Source organism: Aphelocoma coerulescens, chromosome 2, assembly GCF_041296385.1.
Source record: "Aphelocoma coerulescens isolate FSJ_1873_10779 chromosome 2, UR_Acoe_1.0, whole genome shotgun sequence".
NCBI classification, from domain to species: Eukaryota; Metazoa; Chordata; class Aves; order Passeriformes; family Corvidae; genus Aphelocoma; species Aphelocoma coerulescens.
This window is the reverse complement of record NC_091015.1, coordinates 79,825,770-79,844,975: the sequence shown is the minus strand read 5'-3', so window position 1 is coordinate 79,844,975 and position 19,206 is coordinate 79,825,770. Positions and strand designations below refer to the sequence as shown.

Genomic DNA, 19,206 nt, shown 5'->3' with positions numbered 1-19,206 from the left:
AAAGAACTAGGAGTGCTCCCATCTCTGTACTAAGCCCCTACATGTGATCAGTCTGCAAACTCCGTTGTAACTCCCAGCCTGACAGCCTTTACTGAATAACTCTGGGCAAGAACAGCCGATGCCAAGGATGGTGAAGAACTCCCTTAAATCAGGGCTGTTTGCTCAATCATTTCATGGCTGGATGGCAGCAAGGTTTCTGGGAGCAAACAGTGTCTATCAAGCACTTGGAGAAACCCCAGTAAATCTTAACAAAGCTCAAAGAAACTGTCTCTGGCCATGATGATGTCTCACTTGATCCCCACTTGCCACCTACTGTGGGCAGGGGTGGGACATCTGATCAGGGTTGTACGAGCTCATGTGGCCTGTCCTGGCCAGCAAGGAGGCCACATCACTCACAGAGAATATTGCACCATACTAGGGGAACACATCATGCCTGACAAGAGCACTGGGGAAAGGACTGGAACTTTGCAGCCAACGCTCCCCCACCTTTCTACAGCCAAGCCCCAAGGCCTGCCTGAAGAAAGAACTGCTCACCAGAGTGCAGTCCCAAGCAAGCATACTGTCTGGGTTGGATCCAATGAAAATTAACACCTGCTTTTTTTCTTGCTGAATATATTGGCACTCAGGAGAACAAAAGATGTTTGGGAGCTCTTTGGTTACATCTCCTGAAATGTGCTACAGCCTGCTCAGGGCTAAGCCCTTTCTGCAGTGCACCCCAAGTCTGGGGGAGAGAGCAAATTCTGCCAGCTGATGAGGAGGTAAGCACAGCACCTTGAAAACCATGGGTCTCTGACCACTCTTGCATAGTGGGTGAGGCTACACCACTGACCCCCTCAAGGGGTCATGACTGCTCAGCAGAACAGACCTTGGAAAAGCTGGACAAGACAGGTCCATCAAATCTGATACACAAAGGTAAATTTTGCTCCCCTGTAGTTTGCCACTGCATTGCTCTTACAGTACTTCAGCTTGGGAATGAATTTTTTGAGGTGTTTAAGTCCCCTTATCAAAAGCATCCTTAAGGTGTTTTAATCCCCTTTTCTTTTCGGAAAAAAAAAAAAAATCTGAGATTCCTGAACTGGGAAGGCTGCTTCTCAGGAGGAGGCTTTCTGAGAAAGCCTTACCCTGTACCTCAAACTTTGGGGGACCTCTGCACCCTCTCTTGATATGCAGAGGTGAGCCTGTGTGGAGGGGACCCTGCCCATGAGTGGGGTCTCAAGGCACTGCACAGAAGTGGGCTTTCCCCCTGCACCCCTCTGTGGCAGCAGCTCTGCTCTAGGTGCTTTGGCCCAGGCCTTTTGTATCTACCTGGGAGAGTGCTTCCCACATGATGCAGATTTGTCTGTAAACCATACCTGAGTCTGGAAGTTGACTGTATTTTCCAATCACTGGATCCAAGACCACAGAAGTCAGAGAAGGATAAAAAAGAGAAAGGGAGAGAAAACAAGAACATACTGTTTTTATATGTTCATTTATCCAAAAGAAAAGAAAAAAGGTAAATCCCACAGGCCACCCTAGCCCCACCCCCCACTCCCAATTCTTTCCCATGCCAAAAAGGTCACATCTTTCCCTGGCCACCAGATAGGACATGTTGTTTCCAGGCACATCTCAGCTGGAAGACTGCATGGTAATGAGACAGTGATAACAAACCAGCAGCAAAGCATATTTAAAAGCCCCAGAATTACTGCTGGGATTAACACAAAGGCCTCTTTGTTGTTAATGAAGGGGGAGAACAGAAAATGCCCTCCTGCTGCAGCCCTGAGAGAATGGCCAACAGAATCTTGGGTTAGAGAGCAAAATCTGGGCATCAGCGCTGTCACACTGTTGGGAGACCTATTCCTCTCCAAAACCATGAGCTGATGCTCCATGTGTCACACTAGCCACCAATTCTAACCACACAGGAGCACATGGAAGCACTGAGCAGCAGCACAAGCTGGGCACAGCTCTGCTGGTCATCTCCCACCGGGATTCTGTGACTTCCCAAAGGTGACACGCCGGAGTTCACAGGAAGGGTTAAACATGGTGAGCTTCAAGGTCTGCTGCAGGTTTGGGGCTGGTGGAGAATATCCCCCTCTTTCTCACACCATTCTCAAATTCTGATGAATTTGCCAATTACACCCAACAACCATGCAGGGTGCTGTGACAGATTTCATAATAAGCAGGATCAGTGCTTCTCTCCAAACACTGTCTAGCTCTTCTGAGGAAAAGTGGGGAAACTGGGGGGAGTTGAGCTGCTCTGAAGTTCGAGGATGCCTTTCTCTCCTCTTCTCAAGAAGAGTAGAGTCAGAAAGGCTGATGAAGGCACTGCATTGAGATTGCCAATGCAGCACCAAGCACCTAAAGCCACGCCTGATCTTAGTTTTAGCAACTTGGCTCACAAAACCACCTAAACCTGTTATGGAAAAGGTTGTAATGAGTCCTACAGGGTGTTGTTCCTTCCCACCTCCCTCATAATTTTTTTTGTTGAAAAACTGCAACCAGATTTTTGTGGCTCTGGAGCAGACTAAAGGCTCTGCCACACGTCTCAACTAAGCAAGTGTGTGTTTATTACCTCAACAGCCTCAACAAACACCTCCCATCCTTAAAAAAAAAAAAAAAATAAAATGGGCAAATGTAATGTAGAGAGACCCTGATGGACACCACCAGAAGAACATGGAATTTTGGGAGGTTGCACACATGCACGGAGTGAATCTGCATGTGAATGGGCTCAGTCCATCAACAGACTGGGGATGAGGTGGGGCCCTGGGACTTCTCCCACTCTCAGCTGGGATTCCTGGACATGATAAATATGTGCTCAAAGGGAATGTAAACATCTGTGCCAAGCTGGGAGCAAACACACACGATGCTGGAGTTTCCTCCATGTCATGAAAGAGGTTCCCTGTTTGCCTCCTACACTCCCACAAATAGTGTGTTTGCTAAAGGTTAACTTAGTAAATGCCTCCAGGAAACACAGTCTGTAAATGTGCACAGTTCCTGTTGGTTCGGAGCCGCCTTCAGCGTATGCAGAAATGTGAAAACTTTCTACCCTCAATGCAAAAGGCTCTTTCTTATTAAGGCCCCCAATTATTTCTAAACTTATAAATTAAAACCAGGAATAACCAGTGTTCTGATGTTCGTCTCACATCCAGTTTGTCCAAAGTTTGTCTCAACCCTCTCCCCCCTTCCTTGGGGTGAGGTTTCATGGGACAGGGATCTATCTAATGATTGGCAAGTGTGAGAGTGGCAAGGCACATCCCACCTTCCCTCTGCTTCAACTTGATGAATCAAGTTGAATCTCCTCAACCAATAAAAAATGAAGACAATGAAATAAAATCAAAGAAGGAAAGGGAATATTTCTATAGAAGATTTAATAGCTGAAGCATCTCAAAAGGGCCAGACAAAAGTTACTGCCTGCAAAGGAATGGGTGGAACACACTCACTTTTGGCAAGAACAACCCATTTGAAATGCTGTGTCAACTCCCAAAATCATGTGTATACATTCATATGGACTATACATATTCACTGTGTTAAAAGTAGGGTTTTTCAGCTGCATAACTCCATGCTGCCTGTATATTACCTATTCCTAACAAGATTCTAAGAGCTGGCAGAGGACATACACCTACTGCTCTAACTTCTGCATGGTTTAGAGGCCACTTGAGAAGCAGACTTGAGTGGGAAAGTTTTTATTTCCCAATCCCTATCCAGTTATTTCTCTGGGGGCTATTTCACTAAAATAAAATCAAAAGCATTTCTTGTTTCCTTGCTTGTTTTCTCAGCGACAACCCCGGATACAGCACCAATGCTCAGTAAGCTTCACCATGGGAATCATCCAGAATACAATGCCTCTAGTTAATGAGCCTGAGAAACAAGTGTTTGGGGAAACCTTCAAACAAATTCAGCTTCTCAAACTAGGCAGGTGTTTGACATGACAAATCTGGGAAAGGCAAAGGAAATGCAAGTATTTCCTGGTGCCTTATTTGCATGTTAAGCTTGCATGGTCCTGAAAAGCTCTCATCTCCAACTTACAGTTGAGAAGGCCCAGCTGCAGGAGTGATGCCAGAGCTGTAAGTATCATGAAGAGCAGGAGTCCTCCTCTCCTCCCCAGAAACCCAACCACAGGGCACATGGCCAGGCAGGATGCCAGCGCAATCCCAGCCATGGTGTAGTAGTCCGCATAGAAGTTGTGGGTAATTGCCATCTTCGCTTCATGCCCCATCATACTTTTTGCAAAACAGTGGTGTATGCCATAACCAGTCAGCCTGGAGGTAACAGGGGAAGGAAAGAGAGACCATTGCTGAGAGGGCAGAACACACACTGCAATGTAATTCAGTGTAGGGAGATACTAAAGCAGGAATAAAACACCTTAAGTTAAGAAACTTATGTCTAGGTGCTACTGTAAAAATAAGCAATGATGAAAAGAAGCAAAAGAAAAAAAATCTCTATTCAACCAAATATTTGCTGGCTTTATTCACATAGCTGCTGCTCATGGTATGATCAGGGCACAGGGAACTTTAGAAGAAATCCTAGTGCATGATAGGTTTTCCTACTATATTTGAGAAATCCCATTCCCAGAGAAGGACATCCCTCCGTTCCCAGTGCATCTGCTGACAGCCACAGAGCTAGCACTGCTGTGATGAAGTAGCCTGTGTGCTTGGACAGCAAAACACCAGGAACACCCACCTGTCTGTGGCATCTGGTCATACTAAGTACAAACACTACATCTCACTTCTCAAGCTAGCCTGTTAAAACTGAAAACCCCTGAGAAAGGAGTATTTGAAGTCATAGGTGCTGCAATGATTATTAGAGTTATGAAACAATAAGCTCCAATTCAGTCTACACATTTACACCTCCCTTTATAGCAATGTGTCTCCTCCTCTTTAAAAGCCTTCTTTGAGATGCTGCTGATCGACATCTTACCATCGCATTTCACTCCTCTTTCTCCTGTCTCACTCTGCACCTCCAAAAAATAGAAAAGAAAAAAAAAAGGAAGAAAGAGCAGGGGGCTGGATGAAGCCCCGGCATCACCTCTGATGTGGTACAAAATAGCAGCAGGGGTGCAACAGGAGAGGTCAATGCTCTCAACTGCACCCATCACAGTTCAAGTAGCTCTGCCAGGAAGAGCCTCCTTTCCCTGGCACTTACACAAGACAAACCTCATGGCACAAATTAATAGTGCCTGAGAAAGTGGGAGACACAGATCCAGGTCTCCAAAAAAAAAAAGGATGAAAGGTATATTACACTGATACACTTCTATCCTCCTGAAGGTCAGGAATTTGAAGCTCTGTCAGTGTAAACTGGATATCAAAATAAGCATAGAAACAGCTGGGGAGATACGCAGTTGGTGAGTGCGTGACAGCCCAGGGCCTGAAGAGCTTCTCATGCAACCTTGTGAAACGATGCTCTAGTTCAAAACCCTACCCTCAACACCAAACACCTTCCCCCTGATAAAACCCTAGTACAAGCACTTGCTGTTACAGAAAAATGACATTTGCTTTGGATAACTAGATTATAGATGATTCCTCCCATAAGAAATATATTAATCAGCAAAGCAATAGTAATAAAAGGGCAGAGTTGACCAGTGCTTCTTCTGTCTTTCTCTTCTGTGCATGTGAACACACTTGTGGAAGTTGCTATTGAGGCCACGACCTATAAACTAAATTATTGTATCATTTGGACTTTGCTTTCCAGCCTGTTCCCTAGGAATTACCCTCTTGTCTTAACTCGGTGAGCAGCTCAGAATCGTTACTTTTAAAACTAAATCCTTGACTCCTTTAATATCTTATTGTTCTCTGCAAAAGGTTCCTTCTCCATGTACTAAAAATTCAGCACAGCCCTGTCTAACAGGAATAACAGAAGTAAAATCAAGTATTTTTTTTCACCCCCTAAAAACAAACATAAAATCTGTTTCCTCAGACATACATTTGCTTCATGCTCTGCTTGGATGGCAAACAGCCTCCAAGCCTCCATGTGCTAATGCCAGAAGTTATTCTTTGGGCTGCCTCATTCTGCTTTAGGGAATTTCCAAGTATGCAAATTAATGTGGGTGAGGGAGAAGGGGAAAATTCCCCATGTAAAATGTTTTCACAAGTACATTTAACACTGCCTATTAAATGTACTTGGGGAGCCTAAGGAGAAAGCACTGTTTCAGAATAGAGGGAGTCCCTCACTGGTGGATGGAAGAGAGACACAAAACTCATAGAACCAGAGTTGGGTCTGCAACCAATAGCACTGGAGACTGACCCCTGAAGTCTGTGTGCTTCTGGGTGACTATTTGCCCAGCACAGGGGCTGTCCCCTCTGGATGATGACTGATCCACAAGCCTATTAACAGGAGTGAGAGCTGCCCAGTCGAGCCCTGAAGTGAGGAAGAAAAAGCCAAAAGAGAGCTATATACTTTGAAACCTAGCAGAGAAAGGGGATTCCCAGTCTTCTCCATGCCCACCTCCCATCTGAAAAAAAAAAAAACCCATGAAAAATTCAAATGGGCATTTTACAAGATGGAACAATTAGAAAATTGTTCTGGTGCTGGTGCCCTCCCAGAATCTGCAAGCCCATGCATTTCCTCTTTACAAGGTATTGAGTTCTGGACAGAAGGTCTCAGAGCCTGTAACCTGCAAAACCCTCAGGCTGACATTTGTTTTTGCCCACGTGAGCATGTCCAAAGCAAAGCCTTAGGAGGCAAGCACCACACTGTTCTGTGTGAGATCCTGTACATGATCTGGGAGTGCTGAGCACTTTGTAATCTGCCTTTGAACACCCACCAAGCACAGCTGTTATACGAGGGAGCAGGCCTGTATTTACTGGCCAGCAACATCATCTGCTGCACCGCAGACCTATCAGATGTAAACAACTTGAACTTGCACTCCTGTGGCATAAATGGTTTCACAACTCCCACCTGGGATGCCAAGCAGATGTCTGCAGGCATGAGCACCTACCAGCACACGGCCACACGAGACCACTGGTGACAGAAATGCGCTTGCAGCATGGCACCTGAGAAGATGTGGTTCTGCTTCCTGAAACAGCCAGTGAGTTCCTCCATGTTTGCCATAAAAATATAGTTCCCTGCAACAGCTGGTGTTTTTCCAGGATCATTTGTCAGAGACATTAGTGAAGGGTCCCACACTAGGAAACAGTGGAACTCCCTCATCACTTCCCATTGCTGCTCTAGTTCACTGACCACACAACTATTTAAACAAAGAGATTGGACTTACGAGTTCACACACAACACTACGATGTTTTTCCACAGGTTCCTTGTTCCCACCACTTTAACAATGCAGACTTTCTTCGGTCTCCTGGTGATTTCCTTTTCTAGCTCTGAAAAAAACAAATCAGAATTATCATTTCACTGAGGAGAGTGAGAAGGAGAACATTTACTTGTGAACTAAGATATTCTGAGGGATGTTCTGGAGAGCAGAACACAATTGATTACACTAACAGGAACTATAAAAAAACTGAACTGCCTGCCTAAAGTCCAGCACAGGTTCCTCCTTTCTTCCAGGCTTCCCTTCACCTTCCTGGGGCAAAAGAACTGCCTAAGAACTCCTTCACACTCCAAACCTTCTCCCAGTTAAAAATGTCTATGTAAAATGGGAGCATTATGGAGCTTGATCTTAACAAGCATGATAGCAAATTTCTTGAAGAACTTCAGGATTCTGTTAATTTTCAAACCCCTCCACAGGGACTGCACTCATGCAGCTACAAGCTCTGCTGCCCTTGTGCAACGCATACCTAAAAAGCCATGGAAAGGACTGGAGCTCAGACTCATTTTTCATGGGAAAAAGATTCTTCAATCTTTTGAAGTTTGTTCAAATGCAGGTTTCAGGATGAAATGGCTAGGACATTATGTCAGTTCATCCATCTTCCACTCCACTCCCTTTTCAAATATTTAATTTTTTTCTGATAGATGTCCTAAGCATTAAGACATTTCCTTAAAGAAAAACCACTGGGCATCAGCAGCTATGGTGTCTCTGCATATCAGAACTAAAGCCCCACCATGTCCTTCAAGTGCTGGGCAGCTTCAAGTTAACTTTTCGTTGCAATGCTGAAATAACACAAAAGCCTTACAAATGTTGCATCTGATACCCTTGTTGGCACGGGACAATAATGAAGGGCACTGCTTATTTCCCAATTATCATTAAGTTAGAGCTTGAGCACCTACCTAAGCGTGCCAAAGTAGCCACTGTTTCCAAGCTACCGGATCAGTGAGCAACAAGTCCAATAAAAGCGGGAGAAACTGTAGCTATAAAGAAGCATCACAAAAATAATGCACTCCAAGAGTACAGACTAGGACTGTTTTTTGGGGCAAAGACTTGCACTGCTGCTTTCTAGCCTGACTGTGTTTAAAGGCAGCAGTGTGGCCCGGCTGTGAAGGGTGCACGTGTTCCCTTTGTGCATATGCAATGAGCTTGGGTGTCCTCAGTTGCCCACACTGGCCTGCCCTGACCTCTGCCTTACTCTGCTGAATAGCAATTTCCTAAAGAGATGCAGGACAGGAGAAAATAAAAGCAAGCTGGTGGAGGGGAAGGGGAGGGTAAAAAAAAAAAAGTCACCAGAATTTACAAACTAAACAAAAACCACATTTGCCAGCTAATATTTGAAAAGTGCATCATAAAAATAGTAGATCAAACAAACACTATTTACATGCAAATACTTGAGCTATTCACTGCTCACAGGTCTCTCCTCATCTTTTCTCTAGAGTGGGAAGGCTTCCAACAAAAGCAGCAAAGGGTATTTTACATCAGTGATTGTACTTAAGCAGAATATTGCCATACTACTTTCCTTACAACCTGATAATGGCCATTTCTACCCAGAATCTATGCAGCATGAAGCTCACAAAACCAGAAAAACTGAGGTGGAGCAACAGAAGAAATTGGTTAAATTAATATTTATATTACAGAAACCCTCTGCAGGCTCAGCAATGGATCGGGGCCATATTAAAATATAAGCAATAAAAAAAAGGAACCTAATCTCAAAGAACAAGGTCAAAATCATTTTTGACAAAGCAAGATTCTAGGAAGGAATAAGTGGGAACAAAATAATTCAGAACAATGGAAGCAGTTAGATAAAACATAATTGTAAAGCCCATAACTGAGCCTAGGCCAAACCTTCTACAGCAAAAAAGTCAAAGCAAGCACTAGAAGCACAAGGGCTTTGAAAGGCTGTTGATGGGTGTATACTGTTTCAGCTGAAGGGCAAAAATGAAAATCACTCCCCAAACAACACATATTGCACAGATTTCATGTGGAAAAAAGGCTTCACACTCAAACTGTCTAAGAATGACCAGATCTGGCCTATAAGGTAAAACATCTCATCCTCTGACAGGTACCTATGCTATATTCTTTCGATTTTCTTAATCTGTTGGTGGTTTTTGTTTCTTGTTTCTCAGAGAAATTTTTACTTTTTTCTTTCAGGACAGAGAGTAAATTTTATTGTAAATACATGCTTTACTGACCCACAACCTAATAAAATAAAGACAAGCAGCACTTAAATTGGCTACACTTTTCTTTGGAACCAAACATTATTTTGCCCTCCACTCCTGCTTTGTTCATACATCAGAGGTTCCTATAATCCATATGTTCTTTATTTATTGTCATACATCCTTCTTATGTGCACTCAGGCCCCCCCTTTTAAACTTTCTCATACATCAGTGCTTCTGAACTAGTTCCCATCAGTGTTTTTCACTGAACTGCTCTTCTGCCCTCAAGTGAGGGCTCAGTTGGGTATGTGAACTGACCAGCACCTCCTATTCCAGCTGCAGTGAGGGTCACACATGAGAGGGGTACATCCCTTCTCTACCCTGCCTCATGCAGCAGTCTTTCTTCAGTGGACCCTTGCTTCTGCTTTCATGGGATTTATACTCCATGGATACATTGCAGCATTATACAAAAATTCCAGAAGTAACAGTGTTACAAGCATTAAAAAAAAAGGGGGGAAAAGGTGTGGGGGGGGAAAGAAGAAAACCAAAGAAAAATGACCTGGTCTCAAACCTTACACCAAAGAATGGAAACAGAACTTGGCTTTTTAATGAGAGCCTTCTGGCTCTACCAGCTATTTACACCTCCATCCATCTACAATGTTGTTAAAACTCCAAATCTAAATCACCTGCTTCAGATGAATGACTGTCTCCGAGTCTCCAACACCATCCATCTTTCTGATGACTTTCTCCCTCCTTTGCTTCTATAAATACTAGTGAGATATTCACCAAAAATCCCCACCATACTGCAAAATCAGTGACTTGCAACAACCAAAATATCATTCCAATAGGAACAAATAAGCTATGTGACTTGCAAAAAAGTCATCAGCTACAGAACTGGCTCTCATGTAAGTGACCTGCTGTCTTTGGAGGGAGCCTGCGTGAAAAGACCTGCTCTGACTGTGATGAGCATCAGGAGAGTGACAGCTCTCAAGCTGATTGACTTCATAGGTCAAAGTTAAGGTATTAAAAGTCAAGCCAAAGCCTATTAAAACCTCATGGAATGAAATTATTGCTCTCTCAGGACTAACACCAGAAAAACTCCTGTACCCCCAACTTATTACTTGATTTCACAGTGAAGTCACCAATACAGAAGGAATTTGCATTAAATGTTTCAGTTTTGATTTACCAAAAGGGAGAGTGTGGAACATAAAAATATTTCTATCCATTTATTCAGAGGCCCCTAATAAGTTTTCCCATACTCCAGAGCGTGCACACACTCTAGGCTTCCTATTCAGGGACTCAGTAGGAAAACTGTCAAAAAGCTAACTCTTTATACCTCAGTGGAAATTAAAACTATTCACTGGCAGTCTCATGAGAAGGGGAACCCTACCAGCTTCCATCTTGCAACGCTGCTGAATTCTCATGGGACCCTCTGCATTTCAGAAGCATGCCTTTCCAAATCAGAAAGTATCTTTAAAGCCTTCAGATGAAGCCACCCATCTCTGCATCACTTGGCTTACACAAAACAGACAAAAGTGCAAATCAAGCCGCTGAAAAATGATGTCCAAAATGACAAGTGTCCTGTGGTGATGGACTTCTGCTGGATTTTTCTGGCTGCTAAACAATACTGTCAGTAGCTCTTTGAACATGAAAAGAGCTATGGAAACCTAACACAGAGGCTCAATCAATCCTGGAGCATGACAGCTCTGCAGCAGGAGGTGGACCAGTCCAAAACACAGAGCTGAAGCAATCTACTCTCAGGCAGACAGAGTTACTGGTACACAGGTTTATTTACACCTTCCAGGACTTTTGTCCAGCTCTCAAGTCATATACAGAAATTATGAGGTAGGTAAAATTCTGACTGATAGGCAGAGAGCAATAAGGGATAGAAAAATGGAAATCATAAGTGGATGGCAGGACACTAGCAGTGGGGTGACTTGTCTTATTTAAAAAAAAAAAATCTCGTTTAATAACCTGAGTAGGGAGCTTGGCAAAAACCTCAGAAATGTACAAAAATAAGATCTGCTGATGACAAAGTGAGGCATTACCTTACTATCCAACTAAGCAAAATAAAAATGGGCTGTTAGAGGGAACTGGGTGAGCTTGAGATCCAGTGTGTGGCAAAAGCAAGAGAAAATGTGAAACGCAAGGCAGAATTCTCAGTGATTAAGGAATAATGTTTCTGCTGGAAGATAAGCAAAACCTGTGTTGGACTTGGTTATGTACTACCTGAACACAAGTGACTATATGGCGCCAGTTTATTGCAGCCATGAGGTATTTGCAATTCAGACAATGGAATACTGAAATTCTCTTACAGTTCTGGTCATCAGTATTTGAGAAACCAAAGCTCTGGGAAATCCATTTGTAAAAGGAGAGGAGAAAGAGGAGAACTTCATCTCAGCACAGGAATGGGGCTGCTCTCTTCTCACATAGCATGAGAAAAGAGAAAAAGAGTTTTAAGATAGGCACAGACTGAAGGAAATGGGAAAGGGAAAAAAGAACAAACCCAGACAGCTATAGTGTATTTGAATTGAATGCTAAAATGTAGAAGAGGAATATGGAGACTGGAATGGACTTCTAACAAAAGCACTGGACATAAATACTAACAGCACTTAAAGTGAACCTGATTTCACAAGAGCAACTCTGTAACTCTATGACTATAATAGCTAAGGACTGATTACAATGATTTATTTCAATCCTATATTTCTATTTACATTCAAAAAAGATCAAAAAGTCAGACATAAAGTTGCTGTTGCAATCTTCAATTGCTCATGTGCATTACGATACAGCATTTAGATGACCACACATTAGTTTTTCCCCCAGAATGCTCACTGCAGTCAGCCAGGGGGCAGGTGTTAATGACAACTCTACCTTTCCCATTCAACATGTGCCCCTCAGCCTCATTATCCAAACTTCCCAGTGAGAACCAAAAAATCATAGATTTCTTTAGAGACATTCCCACAGTGCTCTCAGAATATACATGTATTTCATAAATTCTAATGAAATAATCTCTACCACCTTCTTGTAAGACTAAGGGCAAGGATTACTCCTGTTTTGCAGGCAGGGAGATAAAACAGAGAGGATTTGTGTCCATAATGAGAAAAAATCATGCAGCAATACTTCTTGTAGGTGCCAATATAAATGCTCCCAGCTTTCTGCAAATCAAGCCCCAGAATTACATGGTAGAGACAGACACTGAAGAAATTGTGATTATAGTGACAGCACTGAAAGGGCCTGACTCCAGGGAAATCTCCATCATTGTACAAGAACATCTCTGACAGACCCAAAGAATGAGTACAACTCTTCAGGAGGTATTCAGCTTCATTTCCCCAACACTGTCCTCTTTCCTTCTGCAACCCTCTGCCTCATTCACTACACACCTTCCAAATTCTGCAACAAATGAGGAACAGACAACAGCTTCATTCCCACATCATCGTCCATCCTATGCACTGATTCGTCCATCCTATGCCCTGTGGAAAAAATAGGTCGTAATCATGTTATTAAAGGCTGTATCATCATGCCTTCATGCCAGGAGGCCAAGCAGGGGTTGCCCAGGCAACCTGACTTCTTGCACTTCCCAGAGCGTGACTTGTCAATGCTTACATTCTTCTAACATCATCAACATTAAAAAAAAACCCCAAACAACAACACAAAGAGCACCTCCAATGTCCTTGTGTGGAGCTGTGGCCATCAGGAGGTTGCAGGTACCCACACGTGCATTGCTGCTCTCTGTTGTGGGAGCTATGGAGGGAACCTCAGCAGGCTGAGCAAGCAAGCAGGGAGCAGGGAGGTGTGAAACACACATTTTAGGAGCAGATTTTGCAAAAGAAGAGTTCTGAAACTGAATCCTAGGGCTTGAAAGCTTGCTCTGGAAGGAGGGGGAAGCAAATGATTGCAGCCCCTTTGGTCTCCATGCTCTAGCTCTCTTCTGTTCTTCCTCCACGGAATGTTCTTCCTCCATTACTTCCCCCCAGCCTCTTGTTGCCTTTGCCTAAATCCCCTCCACCTACCTTTATTCTTTGCTCCCACAAATTTTTAAAGTCTCTTATTTCCTCTCTTCTCTGTCCACTGGTCCCCTCTTACTGCTCTCCTCTTCCACTTGGTTTCTGAGGTCTCCCCTCCCATTTTTCATGTCCACATCCAGACTCACCAATCCTCTCCCCCCTGATGCCTGTGGGCTGGGGAAATGCCAGCACCACCAGTGCTTGCTGCCAGCCCTCTGCACATTGTTCTTGCCCTGTAAAACTGGCTGCTCTGGGAGGATAGGTAGCACTGTGGACAAAGAGCCAAAGTGCCAGTGGGGCGCAAATCAACAGGCGGGAGTGCAGCCTGTGAGAGTCTGCAGAGGACTCAGCTAGTGAGAAGGAGTTATTCAAACTGAAATAGAGGCTGACAGCCCACTCTTATTTTTTTTTTTTTTTCCTTTAAATTTTCTAGCATACTTGGCTTTTCCCAGTAGCATCAAAAGGCACATTCTCAGTAGAGTGCACCCTTTTCCCCCTGTTTCCTCCCAGACCTGATACTGTCAGATATCACTACCGCCCTTGCTACCACCCTTCCAATTGCCATCACCACGGCATGCATGGGCTCTCCTCTTCCATTTCCTCTACACCTAGCCAGGAGAAGAGGACCTAACTGATCAGTTTCATTCTTGTTATTCACTACCATGTACGGCACATCCTGAAAGAGTTGCACAAACTCCATCAGTTCCTGCTACCGGACAACAGGGACCCAGCAGGAGAAACCCAGACCATCCTGAAAGGTGCTTTAACATACAAGAAGGCAACAGAAAGCGCTGGCTGGGCTTTCCTTTTTAATTTTGAAATAGAAATCTTTGTGGCTGACACATAGCCTTCAAACAGCACCTTGAACTGTTTTAACTACATTTCCCACATTCACCTGACCGTCCCCTGGGAGCTGCATGGAACATTTAAGTTTGGCACCATTAAACACCCAAGAAAGAGGATCTGGCAAAAGAGGACATCTGGCAGGTTTGTACACCACAATCACGTGGAATCACCTGTATTATGGTGCCAGGAAACTTGCTTTCCTTCTCCAGCTAATACACTCTTCATCTATCACAAGTTTCAAACCAGTAGTGTAGTGATAGGTGTGATGGTCTAAGGGTTTGAGTAAAGCTTTACAGGGAAAGAGACCGACTTTCAGACATAAGGCATTTTCACCCTTCCCTCTGCTATTTACCCAGTGGAAAAGGAAAAAGCATATAATTACATAGATCCAAGCCTCATGCTTAGGAAAAAAAATATATATAGCAAAACAAAACAGAAAAATAGCTTATGTTTAAAGAAAAGTCATGGCAGCATGTTGTTCAGCAGCAAAAAAGGTGAAAGATAATTATTTTTTTTTCTTCAGAGGGAAACTCCCTGAAAACCACAGCTTTCCTAACTGCAATCCACACACATACACACACAGAGTACTGATCACCACTGTATCCCTTCATCCTCTCCATGTTGTGTCCTGCATGCTTAAACTGGCATCTATTTGGATGCTTTATCTTTGCTGCCCACATTTTGTGATTACATCAATATTATTTCTCCAAGCTTAGAAGGGAAGGAGCCTTGGGGAGGAACAGCTATAACCTCTCTGCCCACAGGAGTACATCTGGTTTGTGTTTCCATGCTGAGAAGAGCAAAAAGGGAGCTTTGTTTTTTAGCCTGGTCAAGCAGTTATTTTTACGTTAAGAAACACCTGAAATGTCTCCCCGCACAGGGGAAGCCTAAGAGAACCACACAGGTGTGGGTTCCCATAGAACCATCAGGTGTTCTGATGCTTCTGATGCTGATCCAGCATTGTCTCAAGCAGAGCATTTCCCAGGACACTCAAACATGGCAAACTTGGGCGCTGGTGCAGCCAAGGTCAGCTTGCAGCAATCAGTTCCAGACAACAAACACACCCTTCACCCCCACACAAAGAAAAAGGATGCATTCTATAAAAATAATGAAAGCCAGCTAAAGTGTAACACACCCTAGAAAGGTGTAAGGATGGTTGGTGCTTTGGGATTTCCAATGCCACTAAACACTCTTTTCTTCTGTTTGTTAAACAATCTTCATACTTCCTTAGCATTTATGTCACTAAGGTCAAAATGACTGTCCCACAGCTGGACTGAAATGTCTGTTTGTTTCTTGTTCCACAGGGAAACAAGGAAGAGATGGTGAAGTTTTCTGAGAAAAACCTCTGAAAAACCTGTACTGAATTAATATTATCAAAATATTTAATTTGCTCATGACTGAAGCTGACTTTTCAGGTAATGCTTTGAAATATTTGTCAACAAAATTCAGCAAGCCTGTTTTAAAAATGACATTTCAATACACAGTTGAATAAAAATAATTTCCTTGATGCAAAAACAGATTTTAATTTTTATTTCTAAAAGAGGACAAAGTTTAAAGCCAACTGGTGAAATTTTGAGTAAAAACATACTATGGATAACCAGGTCTGATTAGCACACCTATGTTTCTTAAGCATTAAAGAAGAAAATGCAACCACATAAACCCAAAAATCTCATTACAAAATCAAATTATTCCTGCCCAAAATCACAAGGTATACCAAGCACTCAAAAATAAAGCCACCTAAAGCTGCTGAGGAAAATGGTCCCTTTATGCAACCAACATCTGCTCTGGGACAGGCTACTGAAGATAAGGGCAATGTAAATTTACAACACTCTAGACTCCTATCAACATCCCTTGTCTCACTCTGTTTCCCATGTAAGCACACTCCCATTCCATCTTGCTGGCTGGGCATTGCCCATCAGCTGCTCACCCTCATTTCTCCTGGCAGGGGTTGTTATGGCAGCTGCCAGACCTTTCAGCTGCAGCTGGATCACTGTCTGGACTTTAGCTGTTGTCTTTAGACATCTCCCAGGAGAGCATTGGCAAACCACTTCAACCCAAAGGACTGTCAAAAACAGCAGATAAATTTTGCTTCCTTTTTCTTTCACCCCACTTAACACATGGGCCACCTCCCCATGGAGCAAAGAGGCCCTGCAGAGGGTTAGTGGCCTCTCCACTACGGGCAGTGTAGCCAAATGGACGAGCAAAAGATTTCAGCAGGCAGTGGAAATGGTGTGATTCTTCAGAAAGGAAAATCAGCCTGCTCATTGCTTAGAGAGCAATTAAAAATTAAATTTTCTTGCATCCCAGAAATACTTCACCCTCTCAAATGCTGCTTCTTTTTATTATGGAACTCATATAAAGTACCAAAATAGGTATATATGAAACTCCTGTAACTTCTGTAATGATCTGTTATACTGGATACACTAATTTGACTGGTATGTATGAATAAAATTACAGTGAGATTTTCAGCTGGAAGGGACTGCAAGTGAGCAGTTTATCATTTAAATGCATTGGGAGTAATTCAATCACAGGAGGCTGTTACAACAATGCAGCGAGGAATAATAAACAGCAACACAATGGACCCTAACTAGAGCAAAACAGTTTCCAGCCCTTTCAGATGGAAAACAAAGAATAAAACAAATCACAAACAGAAATCCCTCCACACAGATAGGAAAGCTCTACAATGGAGTTAAGGGAAAACAAGAGATATCTGCACCAGGCTCAATGGCATCCTTTCTCCCAGACAAGTACCAGCTTTTTACCCATTCCATGCTAGAGCAATTATGGGCATGTTATTATAGCACACAAGGCCAGAGAAATGGGTCCTCCTCCTTCCTGACCCACTGCAAGACACAAGGCCTGCAACCTGATCACATTCTTAATTCAAGAATCCTAGTGTTCTCCTGTCCTCACTCAGACCATCAACATCCCCATGCACCCAGAATGAGAGAGGTGGCCCTGCCTTCAATAGTTGGATAGCTAATCTTATTTCATCCTTTTGATACTGCTCCTGTCTTACTCTCCTTGCAAAAATGCAGCTCCAGGGTTGCATCAGAAAAACCTTAAAGTGTGAGGCAGCAGAAAGAGTTTAAAGAGAAAAAGCGAAGGAAGAAATAACAAAAAACACCAAAAATATCCCAAACAATCTCATCAACAATAAGGAGGCAGAAATAACCATATTCTGAATAATTTACAAATTGAAAAAGGTGTTGTACTCACAACTGCTATATCTAAATGTATTTGCAGTCAGATAATCCATAGTATCAAGACGTGAAAAAATGCTCTGTTTTTTCACATGAAAGGGAGTCCCCTCCATAAACAGGAGTGTACTCCTACCATGAAACTGCTGGGAAAAGTTATCAGTCACAAATAATAGTCATAAAGCCATTTCAACATTTAGCATTCCTCCATGGGCATTATCATTATACATGGCTTAAATAAATCCCTCCAGCACACAGTTGTGTCTTTATTATTTTCCTTAGAGGAAACTTAGGTAATTTGTTTTTTCTTTCCACTAAAATACATTTTATTTCATCTGCAAATTCAAGAACCTGACTGACAAAAGCCAAATTTAGGAATTGGTTGGGAAACTCCAAGGCCAATTGTTGCCTCAGAGATCCATAATTTCTAAAGGTCCATCATTTATTCTGAGGAAGACCTGCAAAAATGAAGTGGTAGGGAAGCAGATCAACAGGTTAATGACCACTCACATACCCCTAATGCTTTTCAGAACTTTACCAGACAAATAGCATTTACATTGCAAAGCCATGTTGTGTGATGCAGATCCAGGAACTATAACCCCAGACACACAATTAGATGCAAGCCAGCTAATTAACATCAGTGTGCCAACTGCACCAAAAATCACACCAAAGGCCTGGGTATGTATACCAGAGATTCTGAGCCAGGCTTCTGATCCCGTGCTGATGGAGACTACTTCATTCATTAGGCACTGATGTTAATGGTGATGGTTTTCTATCCTGGATTAAACCTGTTGCAGGGCTGACTGATGCCTTTTACGCCGACTGACTGAAACTGCAGTTACCCCAGAGACCTTCGACAAGGATCAGACAAGTGCACAAGCATCACTTCTACCCACTGGCAGAGCTACTGACAGAGGTTTCCCTGCAGCCCCTGGGGTCAGAGCAGGTAGGGTTGGAAAAGTGGGGGAAGAAAAAGAAATGTTTCCACCGTTTTCTGACAAGTGGGTAGTCTGACACAGATTGCAAGTGACAGTGCAAAATGGGTGTTTATGGGCAGAGTCAACTGTGAGAAGGAAAAGGGGAGCCTGAACCAAATCTGACAGGTGCACTGGTGAGACGAAGATCCCAAAACTCTTTGCCTTTGTTGTGATTAGACACACACACACGCGTACACACACACACACACACACACACACACACACACACACACACAGAGTCTCTTCTGCAAAGCAACCTGCATGACAGGATCTTGGCTATTTCAGTGACAGTTCTGGTGATGAGGGGATCCAGCTCTTTCTAAAAGCATCAGTACACCAAGGAATTGATAATTTAGACTCTCAAGCAAAAACTGCACCTTACCGCTGCTACTTGCAGCAACCCCCCCATCCCTAAAGCAGCATCACTCAGATGACACAGGAGAGGAAAGCAAAACAGCTCTTGGAACAAAGCTTTAAAGAGAAACTGTAATGTGGTTTAAGTTTCCCATGGGGCTGACACTTTAGAATAGGGGGTTTGAGTGCTGCTGCTTCTCCAAACCAACAGAATAAGTGTTGGGTGATGGGCAGGATCCCAGCAAGCAGCTTCCTTAAAACACAGTTTCCAGAGGCACACAGAGCTGAAGGCGCACTCTTGTAGCTGTGGTAAAATTCTTCAAGAGATGTCTCTAAAGACACACGGCACTGCAAGACAAGACTATAATTACTAGGACTGTTCAACAGGCCATGTAGCTTTTAACACAGTGCTGGAGTTTGGAATGGATTTTCAAG

At 43.3% G+C, this 19,206-nt stretch overlaps 1 protein-coding gene across 3 annotated transcripts in view; it reads right to left on the bottom strand.

Annotated features, from left to right (window-relative positions):
• Positions 1–19,206, bottom strand: part of SLC22A23 (solute carrier family 22 member 23) — a 110,262-nt gene that overhangs the window by 10,253 nt on the left and 80,803 nt on the right. The window contains exons 6-9 of one of the 3 annotated variants that reach the window (XM_069008200.1): positions 12,771–12,860; positions 7,187–7,289; positions 4,003–4,235; positions 1,353–1,385 (exon numbers count right to left, since the gene is read on the bottom strand). In XM_069008200.1, the coding sequence (XP_068864301.1) occupies positions 1,353–1,385; positions 4,003–4,235; positions 7,187–7,289; positions 12,771–12,860 (459 nt within the window). The other 2 variants (XM_069008201.1, XM_069008202.1) reach the window with 2 other exon arrangements.